The 18,441-nt window shown below is 36.8% G+C and overlaps 1 protein-coding gene across 8 annotated transcripts in view; it reads left to right on the top strand.

Annotated features, from left to right (window-relative positions):
* PROM1 (prominin 1) overlaps positions 1-18,441 on the top strand; it is a 58,138-nt gene that overhangs the window by 29,337 nt on the left and 10,360 nt on the right. For 7 of the 8 annotated variants that reach the window (XM_090139644.1, XM_090139643.1, XM_090139645.1 and 4 more), the window contains 13 exons: positions 1,093-1,213; positions 3,332-3,395; positions 5,475-5,564; positions 6,882-7,099; positions 7,512-7,586; positions 8,696-8,759; positions 10,639-10,798; positions 12,373-12,525; positions 13,409-13,532; positions 13,963-14,066; positions 14,480-14,564; positions 15,372-15,518; positions 15,775-15,846. In XM_090139644.1, the coding sequence (XP_089995770.1) occupies positions 1,093-1,213; positions 3,332-3,395; positions 5,475-5,564; positions 6,882-7,099; positions 7,512-7,586; positions 8,696-8,759; positions 10,639-10,798; positions 12,373-12,525; positions 13,409-13,532; positions 13,963-14,066; positions 14,480-14,564; positions 15,372-15,518; positions 15,775-15,846 (1,477 nt within the window). The remainder of the gene's footprint in view (positions 1-1,092; positions 1,214-3,331; positions 3,396-5,474; positions 5,565-6,881; positions 7,100-7,511; positions 7,587-8,695; positions 8,760-10,638; positions 10,799-12,372; positions 12,526-13,408; positions 13,533-13,962; positions 14,067-14,479; positions 14,565-15,371; positions 15,519-15,774; positions 15,847-18,441) is intronic. The other variant, XM_090139651.1, reaches the window with a different exon arrangement.

Consider the following 18,441-nt stretch of genomic DNA (forward strand, 5'->3'; position numbering starts at 1 on the left):
TTACACTGCAGCACAACTGAGGGCCTGAACTAATGTGCCATCCAGAAATGCCTGTAATGCATCTGGCTGCTTGGCTTCAGGCAGTGCTTCCCCCTTTGGGGTTGCGTCATGCCTCTGATGAGTGGTTCTGTGCTGTCTACCAGTTAAACCCTACAGCATTGAGTGGGTTTGTGCTCAGCCCTGGAGCCCTGGAGCTCTCACCAGTGCATCCCTACCTGAGACCGCCCTGCTTGTCTCCTGGTGCCTGTAACTGCAAAGGGTTGTTCCCAATTGAAAGGTTAGCTGTTGTGAGTATGAGATGGATTTAAAACAAACAAAAAAATCATGCTTCTGTTTATTTTACATCTAAGTTAAACAAAAAAAAACAAACCAAAACAAAAACCTGAGTAGTTTGTATGCTATGAAAGATTTTGGAGGCTCTTATGGGATTTTTAATTGCCTTTTTATCTGATGTTTGTGCAAATCTACTGTGTTTTGATTAGAATTTTGCAGTGGGGATGATCCAATAGGAAGCAATTAGCGGCAGTGCTGATTGGAAGTCTTATTCTGCTTCCCACCTTTTGTTTTATTATCAGGAAGTGTTTATATGTTTTTTAGAGCTAATGGGAACTATTTTTAAAAGATGTATATAATTATGTAAATAAATAGAGCCATTATGAGCAAATGTTGCTGAAGTTTTCAAAAGTAAAATATTCCTTTTCATATTCATTTTATGAACATTTGCTTGTGGCTATGTCAGCAATAATGATAGTGGTGAAAGAGTGTAACATTGATGAGCTGCATACAATTTACATGTTTGCTGATGCTGTCAGTGCAGATGGGTAAGTGTCTGTAAATTTATTAACTTCTAAAGTCTGTGGGTTAACACTGCTTTTTTGTTTTCCTTAGTAGCACCATATCTGCCCTGACAGCTTATTCCTCTACTTTGTCAAGTGGTGGATATGAGATATCACAGTAAAAAAGACAAAGCATAAGTTTAGGGAGACCTTTATTTTCATAACATTAGAGTTTTTTTGCTGTATCTTTTGTTCTGATTTAAAATGTTAGGGCAGGCATTCACTGTAATAAATATTTTATCTGTATTTTTTGTAGCGTTGGAGTGCTCTGTGCATATGCTGCCAACCAACACTTAACTAGTCAAGTCCGAGGAGCAAAGAAACTGGTCAACAGTAATTTTAAAGATCTGAAAGTTTTCCTTAACGACACTCCAGCGGTAAAGAATTTTTTCTTTATGGGGAATGAGGGTGGGAGGGGAGATGTATAAGGAAGAAGTATTGCAGAAAATAATTGTTTCTTTCTGTTTGAAAGAAATTACAACCACAGTGTGGTGTTAATTCTTTGTGTGTCACTCTCATAAAGTAGAGTGAATGAGATGTGGTTAGAAGCTTTCACATGACCATACATGTTTGAGAACAAACATTATTAGAGCAGCTTTTGAACTACACTGCATCTGAGAAGCGCAGTTTAATTTTTCAATATTGGAAGTTGATTAATTTGAGCAATGTGTTGTGACAGTCTGGTGGTGCAGGTGTATGTCAGGAAATGGAGGTTACATCAAGAAACTCTTGAGACAGGGGTGTCTTTTGTGGAGCTGCCTTGGAGCACAGAGAGAAAGCTTGCATTGAAAGATAAAACTGATAGTCTCAGAACCCACTAGATTCCTCTCCACTGAGCGATTATAGTCATAGGCATGTGACAGGAAATATCAGAGTAGAAGATCTTGTTACATGGAAGAAACTATTCTAATAGAGAAAAAAAAGAGACACTAGCTAAAAGGTTGAGAAGAACACTAGAACTGTGGAATTTAAAAGTGTCAAGACTTGAACATTCGTGCCAGGAGTTCCCCAAAGTTTCAGTTATGTAGTAGGTTTTTTGTTCGTATGCAGAATTAAGTTTTCTTTCTTAGACTTGATAGCACTTGATTATGCAATCACTAGATGATACATCTTACAAGTCATTTCTGACAGATGAGGTACACTGATACCATGTATAGACACACTCATGTAAGGACTTCTTGAAGATAAGGACTTCCGTTTCTTTAACAAGTTGTGGAATCCAATTCATTGGCTATAAGCTCTGAAATCCTAACTGATGTCATTGCCTCGTGAGTATGAGGTGTATAACATATAGGAGGATTTGAAAGTAGTCACACGTAAAGAGTTCTTGTCATAGCAGATTAGCAGACTACATGAATGCTGATGCTAACACTATTAGTTATATGAATCGCATTTTGTCTATGACATTGCTGGAAACAGTGCAAGCCTTACAGACCTGCAAAATGTTAGTCATCAGGTTTGCTTGGGAAACACTAACCAACCATTGCAAAAAAAGCCTACATCTTTCTTGGTAGGAAAAGCTCTTTTTATTCTTTTCTCCTTTGTTTTTTTTTTAAAAAAAGGAGTCTGTCTCATACTTTGTGATTTAATTACATCTACTGCTGTATGGTGTATGGGTTGTTTTGTGGGTGTTTTTTTAGTTTCTTTTTTTCTTCACTCCACTGAAAACTTGAGGCTGCAAGCCAAATACACTTCTGTGCACATCTGAGTCACTTCTGTTTAGAATTGGAAGCATGTTTACTGTGCATATTAACTTCTGCATGACTCGTTTAGGATTCACACTGTATTACTTTGAACATGTAGAAATCAATTTTACTTCATACCTGTAGCAAGATTTCCTCCAGGAATAGTTATTTAATAGCCTTTTGTACAGAACCAGGAACTGGTGATAACTAAGTTGATATTTCATATTGACACAGTGCCGTGGTAGAACCCAAGTTGCAATTGGACCAGATCTGTTTGTCAGTGAAAACCATTTGTGTTAAGGCAGAATGACCAGCTTCTTTTGTAAGGGAAACTCTGGCAGGCTGTCCCCATAAAAGCCAGTCTAGACTGTGAATTGCTTCAGAACCACTATCCCATAAATTTGCTGCACAATTCTTATTTCAAGAGAAATCATCTTTTTCTAGTAGAAAATCAAATCAGAAGGATGAAGACATGCAGAAACATACTGTGCCTGACTGACTTGAAGTCTTTGTATTGCACAGTTCCTGCCACTTAACATTTTTACGTTGAGTCTTTTTCCCCAGAGATCTTCCAGTGTTTCCCAATAAAACCCTTCTTTTTATGTGCAGTTGTGCCAAGCAGGGTTTTAAAATATTTAGTTAACTGAAAGCAGTAGAACTCCAGAATTTGGGGGAAGGGAGAGGGTTGCTGCACAGATATTTGGGTTGTTTCAGAGTGGCAATTTCTGACTCATTATTTGAAACTATTACTTTTTTTTTTTTTTCCCCAATTACTTTAATGGTTTTTCATATCATCTTTTTTTTTTTCAGCAAATTGACTACTTGGTGAGCCAGTACAACACAACTAAGGATAAAGCGCTCTCTGACCTAAATAGTAAGTACTTTGATTTAGAGGGGGTTAGTGATGTGTTGTTTACTGAAAGCCTTCAATAAGATAATGTAAACAGCTCATAATGCAAAGTGAAATTTAAATTATATGTTTTGCAAACATAATGATTGTTCTTAGTGTTAAATGAGACTAAAATCTGAGATTCTATCCGTATAAAATGACTTGGAGCTGTTGTAATGCAGACTATTTTCTGAAATAAGTCTTTTGTTAAATTGCTTACTGAATAAATCAAGGCAGTATTTTTTCCCTTTTTTACAATGCAGTAACCACTAATACTTGTGTTTTTTTAGAGTACTATTCCTGAGTTTTTACTGTGGAGCCAAATGTGAAGGAGAAGAGCTGTTAGCTGTTGCTGTGGTTACAATAACTGTAGATCTCTGCGTTTGTTTATTTTTGTTGTTGTCTCTTTGTCCTCTGCTCAGCTAGAAGTTGAGATACACATTTATCTTCTTTCCAAAGCTGCTTATTGTATTTGGCATTTCAGGATGAGCAGTTGAAGAACAAGAAATAACACTTGAAATACAATTGCTTCACCTTCTCCTTCAGTACAGTCATGATAGGAGGCATCACCTTTTAAACCTCTCAATAAACAGACAGAACCAAACCACTGAACTTTTTCAGAATTTTCAAAAATGGTGATAATAGAAAAGGGCAATCATATTCAGTGTAGATTAGAATTCAGTATACATTATTAACATGTACTGATAAGGATGTCAGCTTGTGTACAGGTCTGCATTTCAGACTGAAGTGCAGTGCAGAAATACCAAAACTGATTGTGAACAGGATTGCTGGAAGCAAAGATAGTAACTTTTGATTCCTAGAGTCTATACTTTGGTATCAGTTTAAAGCATGTTATAATGACAGTTTTCAGTGCAGCAAGCTTGACATACCTTCAAGTCAGTGTGTCTACTAAGGATTACTAAAGCACTCTGAAGGCAGTAGCCAAAGCAGTATTTGCACATATTCCTAACTATTTCCGTGCAAGAACACTCATATCTAAAAAAACTGGGCATTGTGTAAGCCTTTAAAAACAAGAACACTAGCTGAAAAATAAATTAATATCTGCACTTCAAGTACTAGCTTCTAGCTTTCAAACCAAGAATTCAAATTAAATATTTATTTACTTTCGGTGCAAGTTTAATATGTTAGCTTATGGGAACTAACACACTGGATCTGTGATAGGAGTGCTCATCAATAAATAAAGATAGCTTTTATTTTCTTGTACAGTACTGAGATACCAGAATTAAGTGTGTGACACCTGAGGACAAAAGGATTTCATTAAAAGGGAATCAACAGTAAAATAAACCTTGAGAGAAATGTAGATGAATTCGGTTTGCCCACCCTAAGGAAACGCTGAAAAGTCTTTTCTGCTTGATAAAAATTCGCATCCCAAGCTAGAAATGGCAGTCTTGACAGTAATGGATGCTTCTGTAGCATTCAGTATTCCAATCTCATCAGGAGCAAAAGCTCCAAGAGCTGTTTGCAGTAACCTGAATACAGAGGAGACCCAGCAACTACCTGAAGTTGCATTATGATGCTTCACCAATCTCAACTCTGCATCTGTCTGCATCCGCCCCTTCTCATTTTTGCTGAACTAAGATGATTTCTGCTTGTGGGCAGTGAGGCAGGAGGGCTTCGAGGGAGGAGATGGATCTGTGTGAGCCTGAAGCCAGCACTGAATGCTGAGGGCAGGCTGGCAGCCATGCATAACACGCTTAAGGGATTTTGGCGAGGATGGTTGTCAGGTCTGGGCTGTGGGTCACCTTGACACATCAGGAATGGGAAACTATTTTCTTCTTTTTCTTGCACAACAAAACCATAGCTTATAGTGAATGAGTATGCCACAAAATTCCTGTCAGATGTTAGACCTTGTTAAGACTACTTGTGAAGAAAATCTGTTTCCATAAAAGGTAGTAATTGCCATTAAAAAAACTGTGTCAGGCCTTAGAGAAATTGTAGTCCCTTATGTATACTTCATTCAGTAAGAGATTGATAGCACCTATACTAAAAAGTAGTTAAAGCTGAACTAGGATGTGATGATTTTTTCATCTCTCTGTGCTGCAGATGTTGGACCTTTGCTTGGTAGCAGAGTTCAAGAGCAGCTGGGGAAAGAAGTACGTCCCGCACTTGATGCAGCTTTGACAATGGCAGGAGGTAAAGATGTGCATGTTCTTGTATTAATATTCTGTTGCCACCCTAAGACAAGCTTCATTTTTTTGGTGTGCAACATGAGATTGCTTTATGCAGTACCATGGTCCATTTTTCAATGCCTTGATGTTTCTTTTAAAATGTAGTTATCCAATATTCTGAGATTTATAAATGTATTTAAAAAGTAAACAAAGACATAAGTGCCATTGTTGATGTCTAGTTTCAGCAGTCATTGAAGGCAAATGAAATCTGCAATCCCCACTTCAGGTGCTTGTCCCTTTCCAGGGATTATAAAGGAGACTAGGAAAGCTGTGCTCTCAGATCTGTCTGTAGTTCTTTGCAGGTTAGTCTTTGACAGGTCTATGGTTGAGTGTCATCAGTGTCAAACCTAGTATGAGAGTGCCAACAACCGTCATTTCTTAATTGTATCTTTCAGTTCAATGTTGTTTGTGCTTTGTTCCATCTCCCTTTAAAGAAAATATTCCTTTATTCTTTTTTCTTTTGAAGATTTTCTTTTTTCAGGAATCAGGTACACATTATAGAGTAAAGTGAAAATCATCCTTAAACGTGTGTCACTTGGTGGGTTTTTTAATCCATGAATTCTCTTTGGAATCCTTTCTCGTTCATTCATTATCATTCTCCTTTTTTGCTTTATTTCTCTTATTTGTCTTGAAGTCAAAGTGGAAAGGGCTATCAAAGGTAAAAAAAAAAAAAAAAGAGAGAGAACCTTGTGTTGTGTGAAGTGTGCTTTATTTTCGTACATTTGTGCATTTTTAGTTGTGTGGTTTTTTTGTCTTAAAACTAGTGTTTAGCGTTCTTTTGTGTGATTGGGACAAAATCTAAGGCAGACAAGTGTTAATGTGCATAAGTGCTTAGCTGATGCAACTTGATCTCTTTTCCTTTCCTCGTGCAGCCATGTAATTCTTGAACTGCACTACAACTGACCTTAAAAATACTATTTTGTGGATATGGGCTTTCTTTTGTTTTCTGATAACCAAGCATTGAAATTCTTTATTAAAACAACCAGGTTAGAAGAAAGAGGGAATTAGTAGAAAAGAGTAATCTGAAAAGTGGGTAGAATCTCAGTAAAAGTAGGTTGAGCACATTAATTTGTTTGTAGGAGAATGTAATTAATCTGTTTTTATGAACAATAAACTTGTATTTGGTACTAGAGGGTTTTTCTGGGTGGGATGGAAAGATAATTTAAATCAGTATTGTCAAGAAGCTCATAGTGTTTACACATGTGTATTTACACTTTCCCTCTGTAATGGTATCTGGTTTCTAACAAATTTCTTTTTTTTAAATGATGTTGCATTCTTGCAGCCATCAGAGAAACGAAGGAAGCACTGGAAAACGTGAGTGTCTCTGTAGAAGTTTTGCAGGAAGGCACCGAGAGGCTTCATGGAAATTTGACAGATGTTAAAATGCACCTGAGCAACACCCTCAATGATTCTGCATGCGCTGCAGCTCAGGCTGCCTCAACTTGCAATATCATCAGGAATTCATTACATCAACTGAACATTAATGCCAATTTCAGTGGGGTAAGAGAGTGTTTTCAGACTCACAGTGTGATTGCCTTAAATAAGCCTGCTAATATTTCTGCAAGTTAATGGCTCAGTGTATGCTGGCACTTGTGAGATAAGTGACCTTCACTAACTCTGTGTTTCTGGGTAATTACAGTCACTGTTCTCATTTTCTGTGTGGAAAAGAATAAAATGTGTGTCAAGCAGCTACATTAAAGTGCTGCTATGGGCAGGAAAAGAATCTGCCCTCCCAGAAATGCTGAAGTTAAGCTTTGCTTTTGTACAACAAAGGTTTCGGGGGTATGCTACAAAGATTCTATGACAAACAGTCTTTCTAGTTTCTTTACCCTTCACTCCTATCTTTGAAATATTGAGTAAAGTATTAAGACTGCTACTTTGATGTGACTTAAGGATGCTTTTTGTTTCCTAGTTGCCAGGGGTGAGCTCACAGCTTGCGAAGGTCAATGATGTCCTTAAAATAGACCTTTCTAGTCTAGTTCAGAAGGTATGTTTCACAACAGGCTTATAAACTTGTAATTAATAAACTGGGATACATGAGTATCCATTGTTTTCCCTTGGCTTTCCCAAGCAGAATTCTGTTGTTCCCACCTCATTGTTGCTCATGGTAGATATCTCTCTGTATTATTCCATTGTTTGACCAAGATTTAGTGTTTAAAAGTATGAATGTGGTGCTTTACATCCACAGGATATTACACATCAAAAGTGTGTAGCTAATGGTCTATTTGAAAGAACGGTCCTTAAAAAGCAAAAGGCAGAAACGTGGATATGCTAGTAAGCTCTATATTTTTGGTTCAAGATAATAATTAAAAAATAAAAATCCATGGTCTTCTAATCAACTGTAGCTTATTCCCGTCATCTTGAAATGCGCATATTCAATCTTAAATCTAGTACAGTGGATCTAATGCAATTACTATTAGTATTTTTGCAAATCTGGAGTAGTTAGAGCAGTGTAAGAACCTAGCAATCTGATAATATTTGCTAGGAATAAAAGGACGGTGTAGGGGACTGCAGGCTGTGTGCTGGAGACCTGCACCCTTGCTTGCCTATGAAGGGATCAGGTGTGCAGGAAAAAGCTTCAGGCCTCCACTGCAGTAGCTTCTTCCTTCTGTCAGTGTGAGCTACTGAGCTTGGTCCCCACAGCATTAATCCTTCCTCTCCCCTTCTTACTGAAGATTACAGTGTTATCAGAGGTAGCTGGATTTCATTGTTTGTAAGAAACATTTAGGATTGCAGAGGGTGTTTTATTGGTATGTAGTAACTCCCTTCACTTAGTGAGTCTTCTTGTACGTGTTAGTTTTGTAGGAGTGAGAAGTGTCAAGCAAAAGTACTATAAAGTTTGAAACGATGGTGACTGATGTGTGTGTAATTAAATGTAGAGATTTTATAAGGAATATCCTGGTGAATGAATGAAATCTGAAATGCACCTGACTTTATATTTTGCTTTGACCTTTTCTAATGTGCAGTGATAAGGTATGTTTTTTTTGTATTACCATGTGTATTTTACCGTGTGTGGACTTTCAGTCACAGTGGAAAAAGTTGCAAGTAATGTGTCCATGAGAAGCTTATTCTAATTTTCCCAACTTTTGTTCTTAGGGTTATGCAGCATTTAATGATACTCCAGACTTAGTAGTGAATCAGACTAAGAACATCTTATCAGGTAAGGACAATGGAAACTGCCTTTCCACTTCAACTGTTTAATGTTAATGCTTTTGCATCAGTTATGGATGCATTTGTTTTCTTTTATTGATAATATATTTCCTGGGCTAAAGGGTATCAAAAATTAAGTTTAAATCTTCTTTTAAGATTTGGTGCCATGAAAAGCATAGAAAGTAAGTACATCTCAATGTAAGATCCAAAATATAGTCTGAAAATAGACCATGTGCTATTTTATGGAAGAAGAGTTCTGTTTGCTGGGCATTGTACTACTCAAGAAATGAGAAATGGTGAGATCCCAACTGCATTCTAATATTTACTTTTATTGGGTTGAAAGACTAGTTTGCATGAGCAGTGGTGTATCTATGATGTATTTAGCTGTTTAGTTGTTTAAACAAACAAACAAATAAAAAAACTCCACAGCAACAAAACAACTAGCTGATCCTGCCTGCTGCTGAATTGAAACGTAGCAGATGTCAAAGGAGAGGTAAAACATGGACCGTAATGCCTGTTTGATAATGCTTTATTACTCTGGCTTTGAACTGTGATTTTTTGACAGTACCTGGACACTTGACACTGACTGAAATGTAGTATAATGTATGCATACTAATCTGTTTTAATTTTTGTTCTTGCATTGTGGACCTGTTCTGCATAAATATACAGCTGTTCCTTGTAAGTTTTTCTTTTTTTTTTTTTTTTTGGCAAAATAAAACACAGTATGTATAGAATTGTAGTATACTGTGTGAACTTGCCTAAAATGAGCCAGTTTTCTAAAAATGTGATGTACTTTTCATTAGGAAATCTAACAGATTTGCTCATTTTCAATAACTGCCAATATCCATAAACACAGACCATCTTAATTTATCCATTATTATTTCTGCACTTTTTTGTTATTATAAAAACTGAATTTCATTATCAAATCAAACAAAACCAGTAGTTCTACTAGAGAAATTTCATGTTCATTTATTAATTTTTTAATGAGCATTTTGGTACCTGGTTGAGCTTGATTGGAAGAGAAACATCAGAACACACACCTGAAAACATGTCCAGCTGTTGTTGGAGTAGGAGGAAGTGGTTTGGTCTAGTGATGGGCAACCCTGCACATAGCAGGGGTGTTGAAACTAGATGATCATTATGGTCCTTTTCAGCTCAGGCCATTCTGTGATTCTATGAAGGTGCTGCGTACTACCAAGTAGCAACCTCCAGTTACACATTCTGCAGTTTCTCCAAGTTGAGATAAGGGGAAGAGTAGACAGAAATTGCATTTTACAAATAAAGAATATGTATGATAAGTGAATGAATCACATCTTTGTGTATCTAAGTAGTGTGTATCTAAATCGTAAACACAGGGTTTCTTCATAATTCGGGAAAAAAATTGGCTTAATTGATCTTTATCTCAAGAGTGTTGCTAACTAATTGGAATGAATTTAGCTAATCTTTTTAAATGAGATTGGAAATAAGTGGTATAGATTATCAATATAAGCAGTCTAATTTGTTTCAGTGTTGTGTTCCCAAGGGGTGAAGTTTAAATAGATTTTGATCTTCTCTTTCATAAACCTGGTGGCTAATTGTCTCACTCAGCGTTACCATTTGCAGTGTTGCATGAAAAGCAAGATTTAAGCTGGCAAGATAAGCGATTCTGGCTCAACATCTACATCTTTCATCATTAAACTGAATGCTAAATATAAAGTGTGTGTTTTTAAATGCCATTGTGTTACTTTGAAGCTAAATGCTTTTGTTGCTTGCTTGTCTTTTCCTCATGCTTGTCTCCATGGCTTGCCTTGGTGTATGTGCAGAAAGGCCTAACAGCATTTTATAGTGCGTACATGGAATGTAAATTTCTTCTGTGAATCTGTAATAGTGAAATACATTTGTTCTTTTAGATATCAAAAATGTGCTGGAATCCATCGGTTCAAATATCAGTAACTTCACAAAAACTCTCCCTGTCCAGAAGATTATAGCAGATTTGACAGTATATCTGACACAGAGTGAAGCGTATGTTCAAGACTATTTTCCAGTAGTGGAGCAGTATGATTTCTACAGGTACGAACATACTAAATGGGAAACAGTGCAGGAGTGAAGTGCTACCTACAGTTGATGCAGTAGCATGTAACTAATGTGTTAATGTAATATTTTAATATTCTGAAAGGGCATTGAAACTATTAATGATGAAGAGTGAAATCAAGATGCTGTAAGGCAAATTTTTGGGTGTTTTAGTAAAGACCCTGACTGCAGCAAATCAAGCTGGGTGCTGTTCCAGTACAGAGCAAGAGATGACTTCTACTCTGCAGGCTTTCCTATCTTTTTTAGGAAGGATATACGTCAGAAGATGTAATACATGAAGAAACAGATAGTTTCATAATTCTAGGGTAACTCCTTTTTTTGGGAATTCTTTTTGTTGAGTTGCAGGCAAGGTGCTGGACTTCCTACTGCAAAGTAGTAGTAGCATAGATTTTGCTTCCCACTTTGTGAATCTTTATGCTTGTTCAAATTGATGTAGTACTTGTCCTTGGGTCTATTACACACATTCTTTCTGTTTGAGACCTGTATGATTTCTATAATTGAAAAATAATTTCATATTTTGAAGCATAAAGCTTTTTATTTCAAACTGTTTACTTTGTCTAGAATTTATTTCAATCTTCAAGCTCATCAAGTTCTCCCTATATTTTGACATTTCTCTTGACCCTTTATCAAAATCTGCTTGTGTTTTAAACTACTTCACTGCTACAGAATACATGTGCCAATGGTTTTAATGCAGTGTTAAATGAAAGTGAGAAGGAGGCTGAACCTTAAGAACCCTTTTTTGTAGTCATAATAACCTTTCCCTTAGCCTATTCATTACCTGCTAAGTTTTTGTGATGAGACTTGAAAAGGAATGTCAGAAATATAAGCTGGGAACATTGATGGTGGAAGCAAAAAGAAAGAGCACAGGGAATTGGGGGAGGATAAAAAGCTAGGAGGAGATATGAAATATGTGAATAAATGAATGTGCTCCATATATGTGACTTGGAAATATTTCATAACTTTATTAAAAAGAGCTAAAGTTCTGTTCTTACCGACATCTTTCTCCTGATCAAATTCCATAAACTGCTCATAAGGTGCTCACTGAAAGCACTCCAGAACACATACATAAAGTCTAGGTTTTAACAGCTTCAAATAAAGTTATTTTCAATTTCAGGCCCAACATAATGGTGAGCAAAATGTAGTAAGGCCTACAGCAAAAGCAGTTATGTACTTCATGACTAATCACCAATCCGTACACATAAATGTCTCATTTGCTTCTTCAACAAATTACCATTTGACGCAGCAGAGGCAGATTCTCATGGTTTGTTTCACTTCGAGTTTGACACTGCAGTACAAGCAGCATATAGCAGCTGGACCTTAGAACACCTGTAAGGTTTGTTCCCCAGCCCTTCAGTAGTCTGTAATCAGAGATTGGATTCCTAGCCCAAAATGTATGCCGGTGTAGGAAAAGAGGGGTTTTTTTGCTGATACTTGTTGCCCAGCAAGAACCACAGATGGGCCAGTGAGGAATATAGCACTGCCTGAAGTGTTCTGCAGGTCTTCAGTGTGTTCTTTATTTGCACATAACCAGGCATTTGGGCTTTATTCCTTAGGTGGCTGGGTTGTCTCATTCTCTGCTGCATGGTGGTCCTGATTGTGATCTTTTACTATCTTGGGTTGCTATGTGGAACCTGTGGTTATGATAAACATGCTTCTCCAACAACCAGAGGCTGCATTTCCAACACTGGAGGAAACTTTCTTATGGCGTGAGTTTCACTTACTTGTGAAAAAGAAAATACATGTAGAGGGTTGTTTGTTTTTTTTTTTTTAAATTGATTTTAAAGGTCATATGTATGAAGAGAATTTTTATTACCAATGTACATGTTCTGAAATAATTAGAACATCAACATTTACCTAACATACTTTCAGTGAAACAGTTAGGCCTTGGGTTGCTCTTTCCTGCAGTAGATTCCAGATCATATCTGAATCTACTCTTGTATGAAAAGTGTTATAGGTAGTGACTGTCAGTGTAAACTCATTTGGAAACTCCAGAACTGTATCAAATAATTGAAAGTATAAATGGAATTTATAGGGTTGGTTTTTGGTTTTTTTTTTTTGTTTTTTTTGTTTTTTTTGTTTTTTTTTTTAATATATTGAAGCACTTGCTCAAAATAAATAAAAGAAAATAAGCCATATGAGGAGGCTTCAAACACATGATTTTATCAAGTCACTTCAGAAGGTTTGGGGCTGCTCTTGAAAGTTCCCAGAAGGAATTTAGTATCATTTGTGTGGTGTGCAGAAGATAGCATCTGAAATCTGTGTTACAGTCTTTTGAGAGCACAGGGGCAGAGATTTGGATTTAAAAAAGAAATCTATATGCTTTTGTTGCTCTTAACTCTTAAAGGACTTTTCATGCCAACTGCAATGTTGAGTGTTGCTATTTTAGCTGCACTCTAACTGAAAACTTTCCAGGACTGGAACATTCAAGAAATTTCAGACAGCTCTTGGAAAATAAAAGCATTTTTGCCATCCGCCAGGCCTTATTCTCTAAAAATGCTACAGCTGCTTATCATTGGTTTCACTGTTAATCAAAGTATGTACATTTTCTTCTTAAAAAACAAAAACTTATGTAAATTATTTCTTTTTCAGTGGCGTTGGATTCAGTTTTCTTTTCTCCTGGGTGCTGATGATTGTAGTGGTGCTTACTTTTGTCACAGGTGGAAATATAGAAAAACTGGTGTGTGAGCCCTTTGAAGATAAAACTTTATTCAAGGTGAAGTTACTCATATTCAAATTATTGAACAATGAATAGGTTCCCTGTAAGTCTTAATGGTCTTGTCAGTTATGCATGGTTTATTATTCTTTTGGGGACACCTCAAGTGAGTTTGGATCTGTTTTTTACTTTCCATTTGTACATTGAGTGGAGACTTTCATCCTTTTTTTATTTAATTTGCTTTGCCATGTAAATACTGCATGCCTGTCTTCTATCGGAGATGAATTGAATTGTAATTTAGCATTTCTTGGTGACATGGAGCTTTAATATACACTTTCTACACCAGAGAGGTTGAATTTGCTCTTCTGCTTTTATTTCCATCAGCAAGTGATAAGCTTAGATGTGGAAATGTGTCAAAAGATCACATAGGAATATACTCATGCAGTGAAAACACAGTATTACAGTAACATCACTGAATTTTGTCTCGTAGGTTTTGGATACTCCCTACTTACTAAATCAGCATTGGAAAAACTATCTTTCTGGCATTCTTTTTAAAAATCCAAATATTAACTTGACTTTTGAAAAAGTATACAGGTATGTGAAACTGTGGGTCAAGATTTAGTTCCATTTATATCTGGGTTTTGTATTATACTCCAGCCTTATATTTCAGGCACACACACAAATCTCACATGGCCCAGACCATGTTCTGATTTTCTGGTGAATTGCTTGCAAAAGTGATCTTCTATCAATGAGTTGTTAGGGGTGATCTTAACGTAATATGGTGTAACAGCAGCAGTTGAGCTCTTCAAAATACTGTTTCATATCTTTGAGACCATCAGAAATTGCTAATTACTTGTGTTCTTATAGACAAAGCTTCAAAAAATATAGCCAGAACACTTTTTTAAGGGACTGGTTTTCTTCAAATGTGAAAATATTGTTAATTGTTCTCTTTACTCTCTGTCCTTAAGGTGATTTCCAGGCTGACGCATGTATTTTTATTTTTGTAGTGATTGCAAGGAAAACAAAGGAATTTATACTTCCCTTCATCTGGACCACCTGTTCAATATCAATGAATTTTTGAATATTAGTATGGTAAGTAAGGAAAGTTTCGGTGGGTTCATGAATATTTTTGAGAGCTAAAGAGGTGTTTGGTCTTGAACATGATGTAGTTTGTCCGAGCTTTAAAGGATTTTAGATGTTAATATGCAGTACATTCTGCAAGGAGACAAAACTGTCCAACCTAATTTAAAAAGAATTCCAATCATATTTATGTGGTCTTGGACACAATATGCTATGCTTTTAAGAGTGTTTCCAGCTTTGGAAGAGAGGAGAGAGGGATAAGATAAAATATTTTCAGTTAAGCTGTAATAATACATGAGTGTGTTAATTTTTGGTTGTCAGTAATACAGTCCTGCCTTACAGCAACACTTTGGAGTCTGCGTTCCATTCTGCCAAGTGTTGTTTCTACACTTAATACGTATAGTCTTTGTCCCAGATAATATATAATATCCATTATATATATACATATATATGTATTCATACAATACAATGCATTTATAATATATGGTAATTATACAGTGAAGAGTAAGAGTTACTGACATTTGTCTGAGTTTGCATAGTAGTAGAGGCTGGGAAGGGAGTAATTCATTGGAATGAAAGCTGCACGGGTGGGCTAGAATGTCCCATGGACAGGCTGTGTCGATACCACAGGGAAGGGAGGAACCTAACCTGGATTCTGGAAAAGTTAATGAAACTAACCAGATGTAAGTGAAAGGGAAGTTGTTTGTGTGCTTCTTCATGGAAGTGATCAGTCAGGAAAAGAAAGATGCTTTTATATGAGAGAAGGGATACAGAGATGTACCAGGTGCAAACTACCTCTGTGTTTTATTTCCTTCTCAGTATACAGAAGACGTAACGCTTAGAATTGAACACATTCAGATAAACCTCAGCAAAATCATTCTGCTGGATGAAATTGGGAAAGAGAATCTTCTGAATTTCAGCTCTTCAGGAATAGAAGGGATAAACTTTGGAGCATACTTGACAGAGGTGAGACCACCGTAATCTAGGTACGTAGCTGGAATGAAGCATAAAAATAAAAGTGGGCAAAACAGAGACAAATCTGCCTTTGTCTGGAAAAGGAGGTATTGAAGATGCATAAAACTTGGTGCTAAAGCATTTAAGAAGTTAAGTTCATTAAACATTTGAAGAAATGAAGGATGGACAATGTAAGAGATGTGATTAAGTGCATTCTGCACGTGCAGTAATACTCTTTTCTTTCTGTGCTGTTCAAATCTTGTTTTAGATCAATAAAAGTGTTACCAAGGTTGATCTTTTGTCATTTGCTAATGACTTAGAAGCAAGAGCAGACCAGCTGGTAAGTATAATTCAGCAATATAATAATTTCTTGCATTTTACTAATTATATATTGCCAAGTATTTAGACTTTGTACAGGAGGGTTCTTGTACTTTGGGCACATATGCCTGGTTCATTGTCATATGAGGAAACACTTTGATAAAACAGTGTTGTATATGAACTAATCCTTGAGTTTTGTATATTAACAGTTGTACAACTTCTGCTTTGGAATTTAATTTTATGAAGCTGCACAGTTTCCGTAAGAAGTCACTTAAGTCCACTGCAGTATTTCCTGTGATGTTTTCTATATTTTATGTCTCAGACAGCAGAAAAATTGCTTAGTTCATGATGGAAAACAGGATTTGAATCAGTTTTCTTTCAGTTACTGAGCAGAAGATTTTACAAGGAAATAAATACTATTGTAACTCATAAGGCCTCTCTTGGGAACTGGGCCTCCACTGTGGAGGCAAAATTCACAAAAGAAATCCAGTCTGTTATGTAGTACTTTTTGAATGTAGACACACTGGCATTGCTGAAAGGTTAGAACAACTTGCCCACAGATGAATGTGCACAGAATGACACAGCTGTGTTAACAGATAATAAATACGTGATTGATTTGTTTGTATCTGTGTCAAGATCACCTTCCATTTATTTTTCAAAATGAGAGTCAGTTTGGACACCGGATTACCTTGCTCTGGCCCAAGACAAATCCCCACACTGTGGTATGGGAGAGGGAGTTATGCTGCATGTGTACTATTTGTACAGTCATTAGGATCACAAAAGGACAGAGACAGCAGAGTGAGACCTTGCTGTTTGGAATTCATCAGATTTCCATCCTTTCTCCCGAGAGAGGGCAGCATTAGTAAAGGTCACTGTTGTGTTTCTACATAAATTAATCACTTCTGTTGCATTTATTTTTCCGTCAGACCTGCATTCATGATTTTTTTGTGTTGTAGTTATCCTCTGAACACAGTGGGTGAGTCACATGTTGCCTTTTTACCCACTTAGGATGTCTGCTAACTGGAACTGATACCAATAGCTTTGGCTACACTACACTTCCATTTTCCATTTTTATTCTGCCTTTTTAAAGGTTATCAGATGGAAAGTTTTTGTTTGGAGAGGCTGTTTTTTAAGTGGAAGCTGAGATTCTTCAGACATGTTGTGTCTTAATAGAATTGAGATGTCTCTTTAAAGGTTGTTAGTTAGATCTTTAGTTAGATCCATGAAGGAAAATACATTTTGTTGGCAGCTTGGTTTTTCATTATTTTTTGTAATAGACACTAAAGGAAGCATTAGAAGTGAGAATAGATGCATCTAAAAACTTTTGGAGTTGACTTTGAGCATTTAGTTTGAATTCTCTGGCACTCTTCACAACACGAAATGCATGTTTTAACACTGAAATGGAAAAAAAAAAAACTTCAATCAAACCAAGACACCATGGTGTGGAGGAGGGAGCAATATTGCCCATGGATGTTATTAGGTAAGGGGATTCAGCTCGTCAGTACAAAGCACGCTGAAGCTGCTCTGTAGCCTTACTTCAGTATTGAGCACTCTTGCCTCTCAGAACAGAGAGGTAACCTGAAATAACTGCTCACATGAATACTTCCAGGAAGCAAACACGTCTGCACATCAACACCTGCAAGCCGTGCAGCTAAAAATGTTGTTCTTTTGCTTTTTGGTTTTACAGTACATCTATTTCTTAGGTCATTGTCTTCAAGCAAAATTAACATGGCCATTCACTTAGTCATTTGTTTTCTCTGGTATTTCACTAGCACATCTTTTCCTGAGATAATTTTTGAAAAAAGGCACGTTTTCAACAAATGCAACAAATGAAACAATGGCTCTTTCCATTTTGTTTTTGTCAGATCAGTACAAAATGTTTGCTGAAGTTTTCTCAGTAAAAGTTGCACTGTTAGACTGTCTGGGGTAAAACATCTTGAAATACATTTTCTGAAAGAGGTCTCAACTCTAAACAAGTCTGGATTTGCATTCAGGAAAGCTCTTCCTGCAGTTCCAGCAGTTTCTGAATCCTCAGAACTGTGTCCTGTGGAGACAGACCCACAGTTACCTTGCCCACCATCCCCAGTGTTTAATGATTTCTCAGCAGTGTCTAGGTCTAAAATTCTTCCATTTCCAAAATGGAGTTAACAATGGGAGCCAAGTGACTTTGCCATGAAAAAGAAATGGAAAATAAATGTATTTATGAGATTGAAATCAAATTTTACAGTATGTTGCCGTGAGCTGTAGGTATGTGTGCAGGCTGCAAAACCAGGCTATGAGCACATCTTTTGACCGAGCAGTGGAAGCCGCTCAAAGGAACAGCATCCTTCACAGATGATACATTCCCAGTTTACTGACTGGAAGTGTTGAAACTTCTGTGCGCTTCAGAAGGCAGGAGCCTTGTCCATACTGCAGAAAATAAAAGCAGTGAGCATCAGTGAGGAACACTCGTCCCAGTGGAGGGCACCCCTGCACCAGGGACAGGCCGGAGCAGAGCAGAGTTCCCTCTTTAAAGTAACAGTGCACTCTGGAAATTCCCTTCTATGAAACCAGTGATGATACAGACAGAGAAGCAGCTTAATATGCGTGCTTTCATTACTGAGCTTTGAATCATTAA

This window comes from Phasianus colchicus, chromosome 4 (genome assembly GCF_987193195.1).
Source record: "Phasianus colchicus chromosome 4, bPhaCol1.hap1.1, whole genome shotgun sequence".
Lineage (NCBI taxonomy): Eukaryota > Metazoa > Chordata > Aves > Galliformes > Phasianidae > Phasianus > Phasianus colchicus.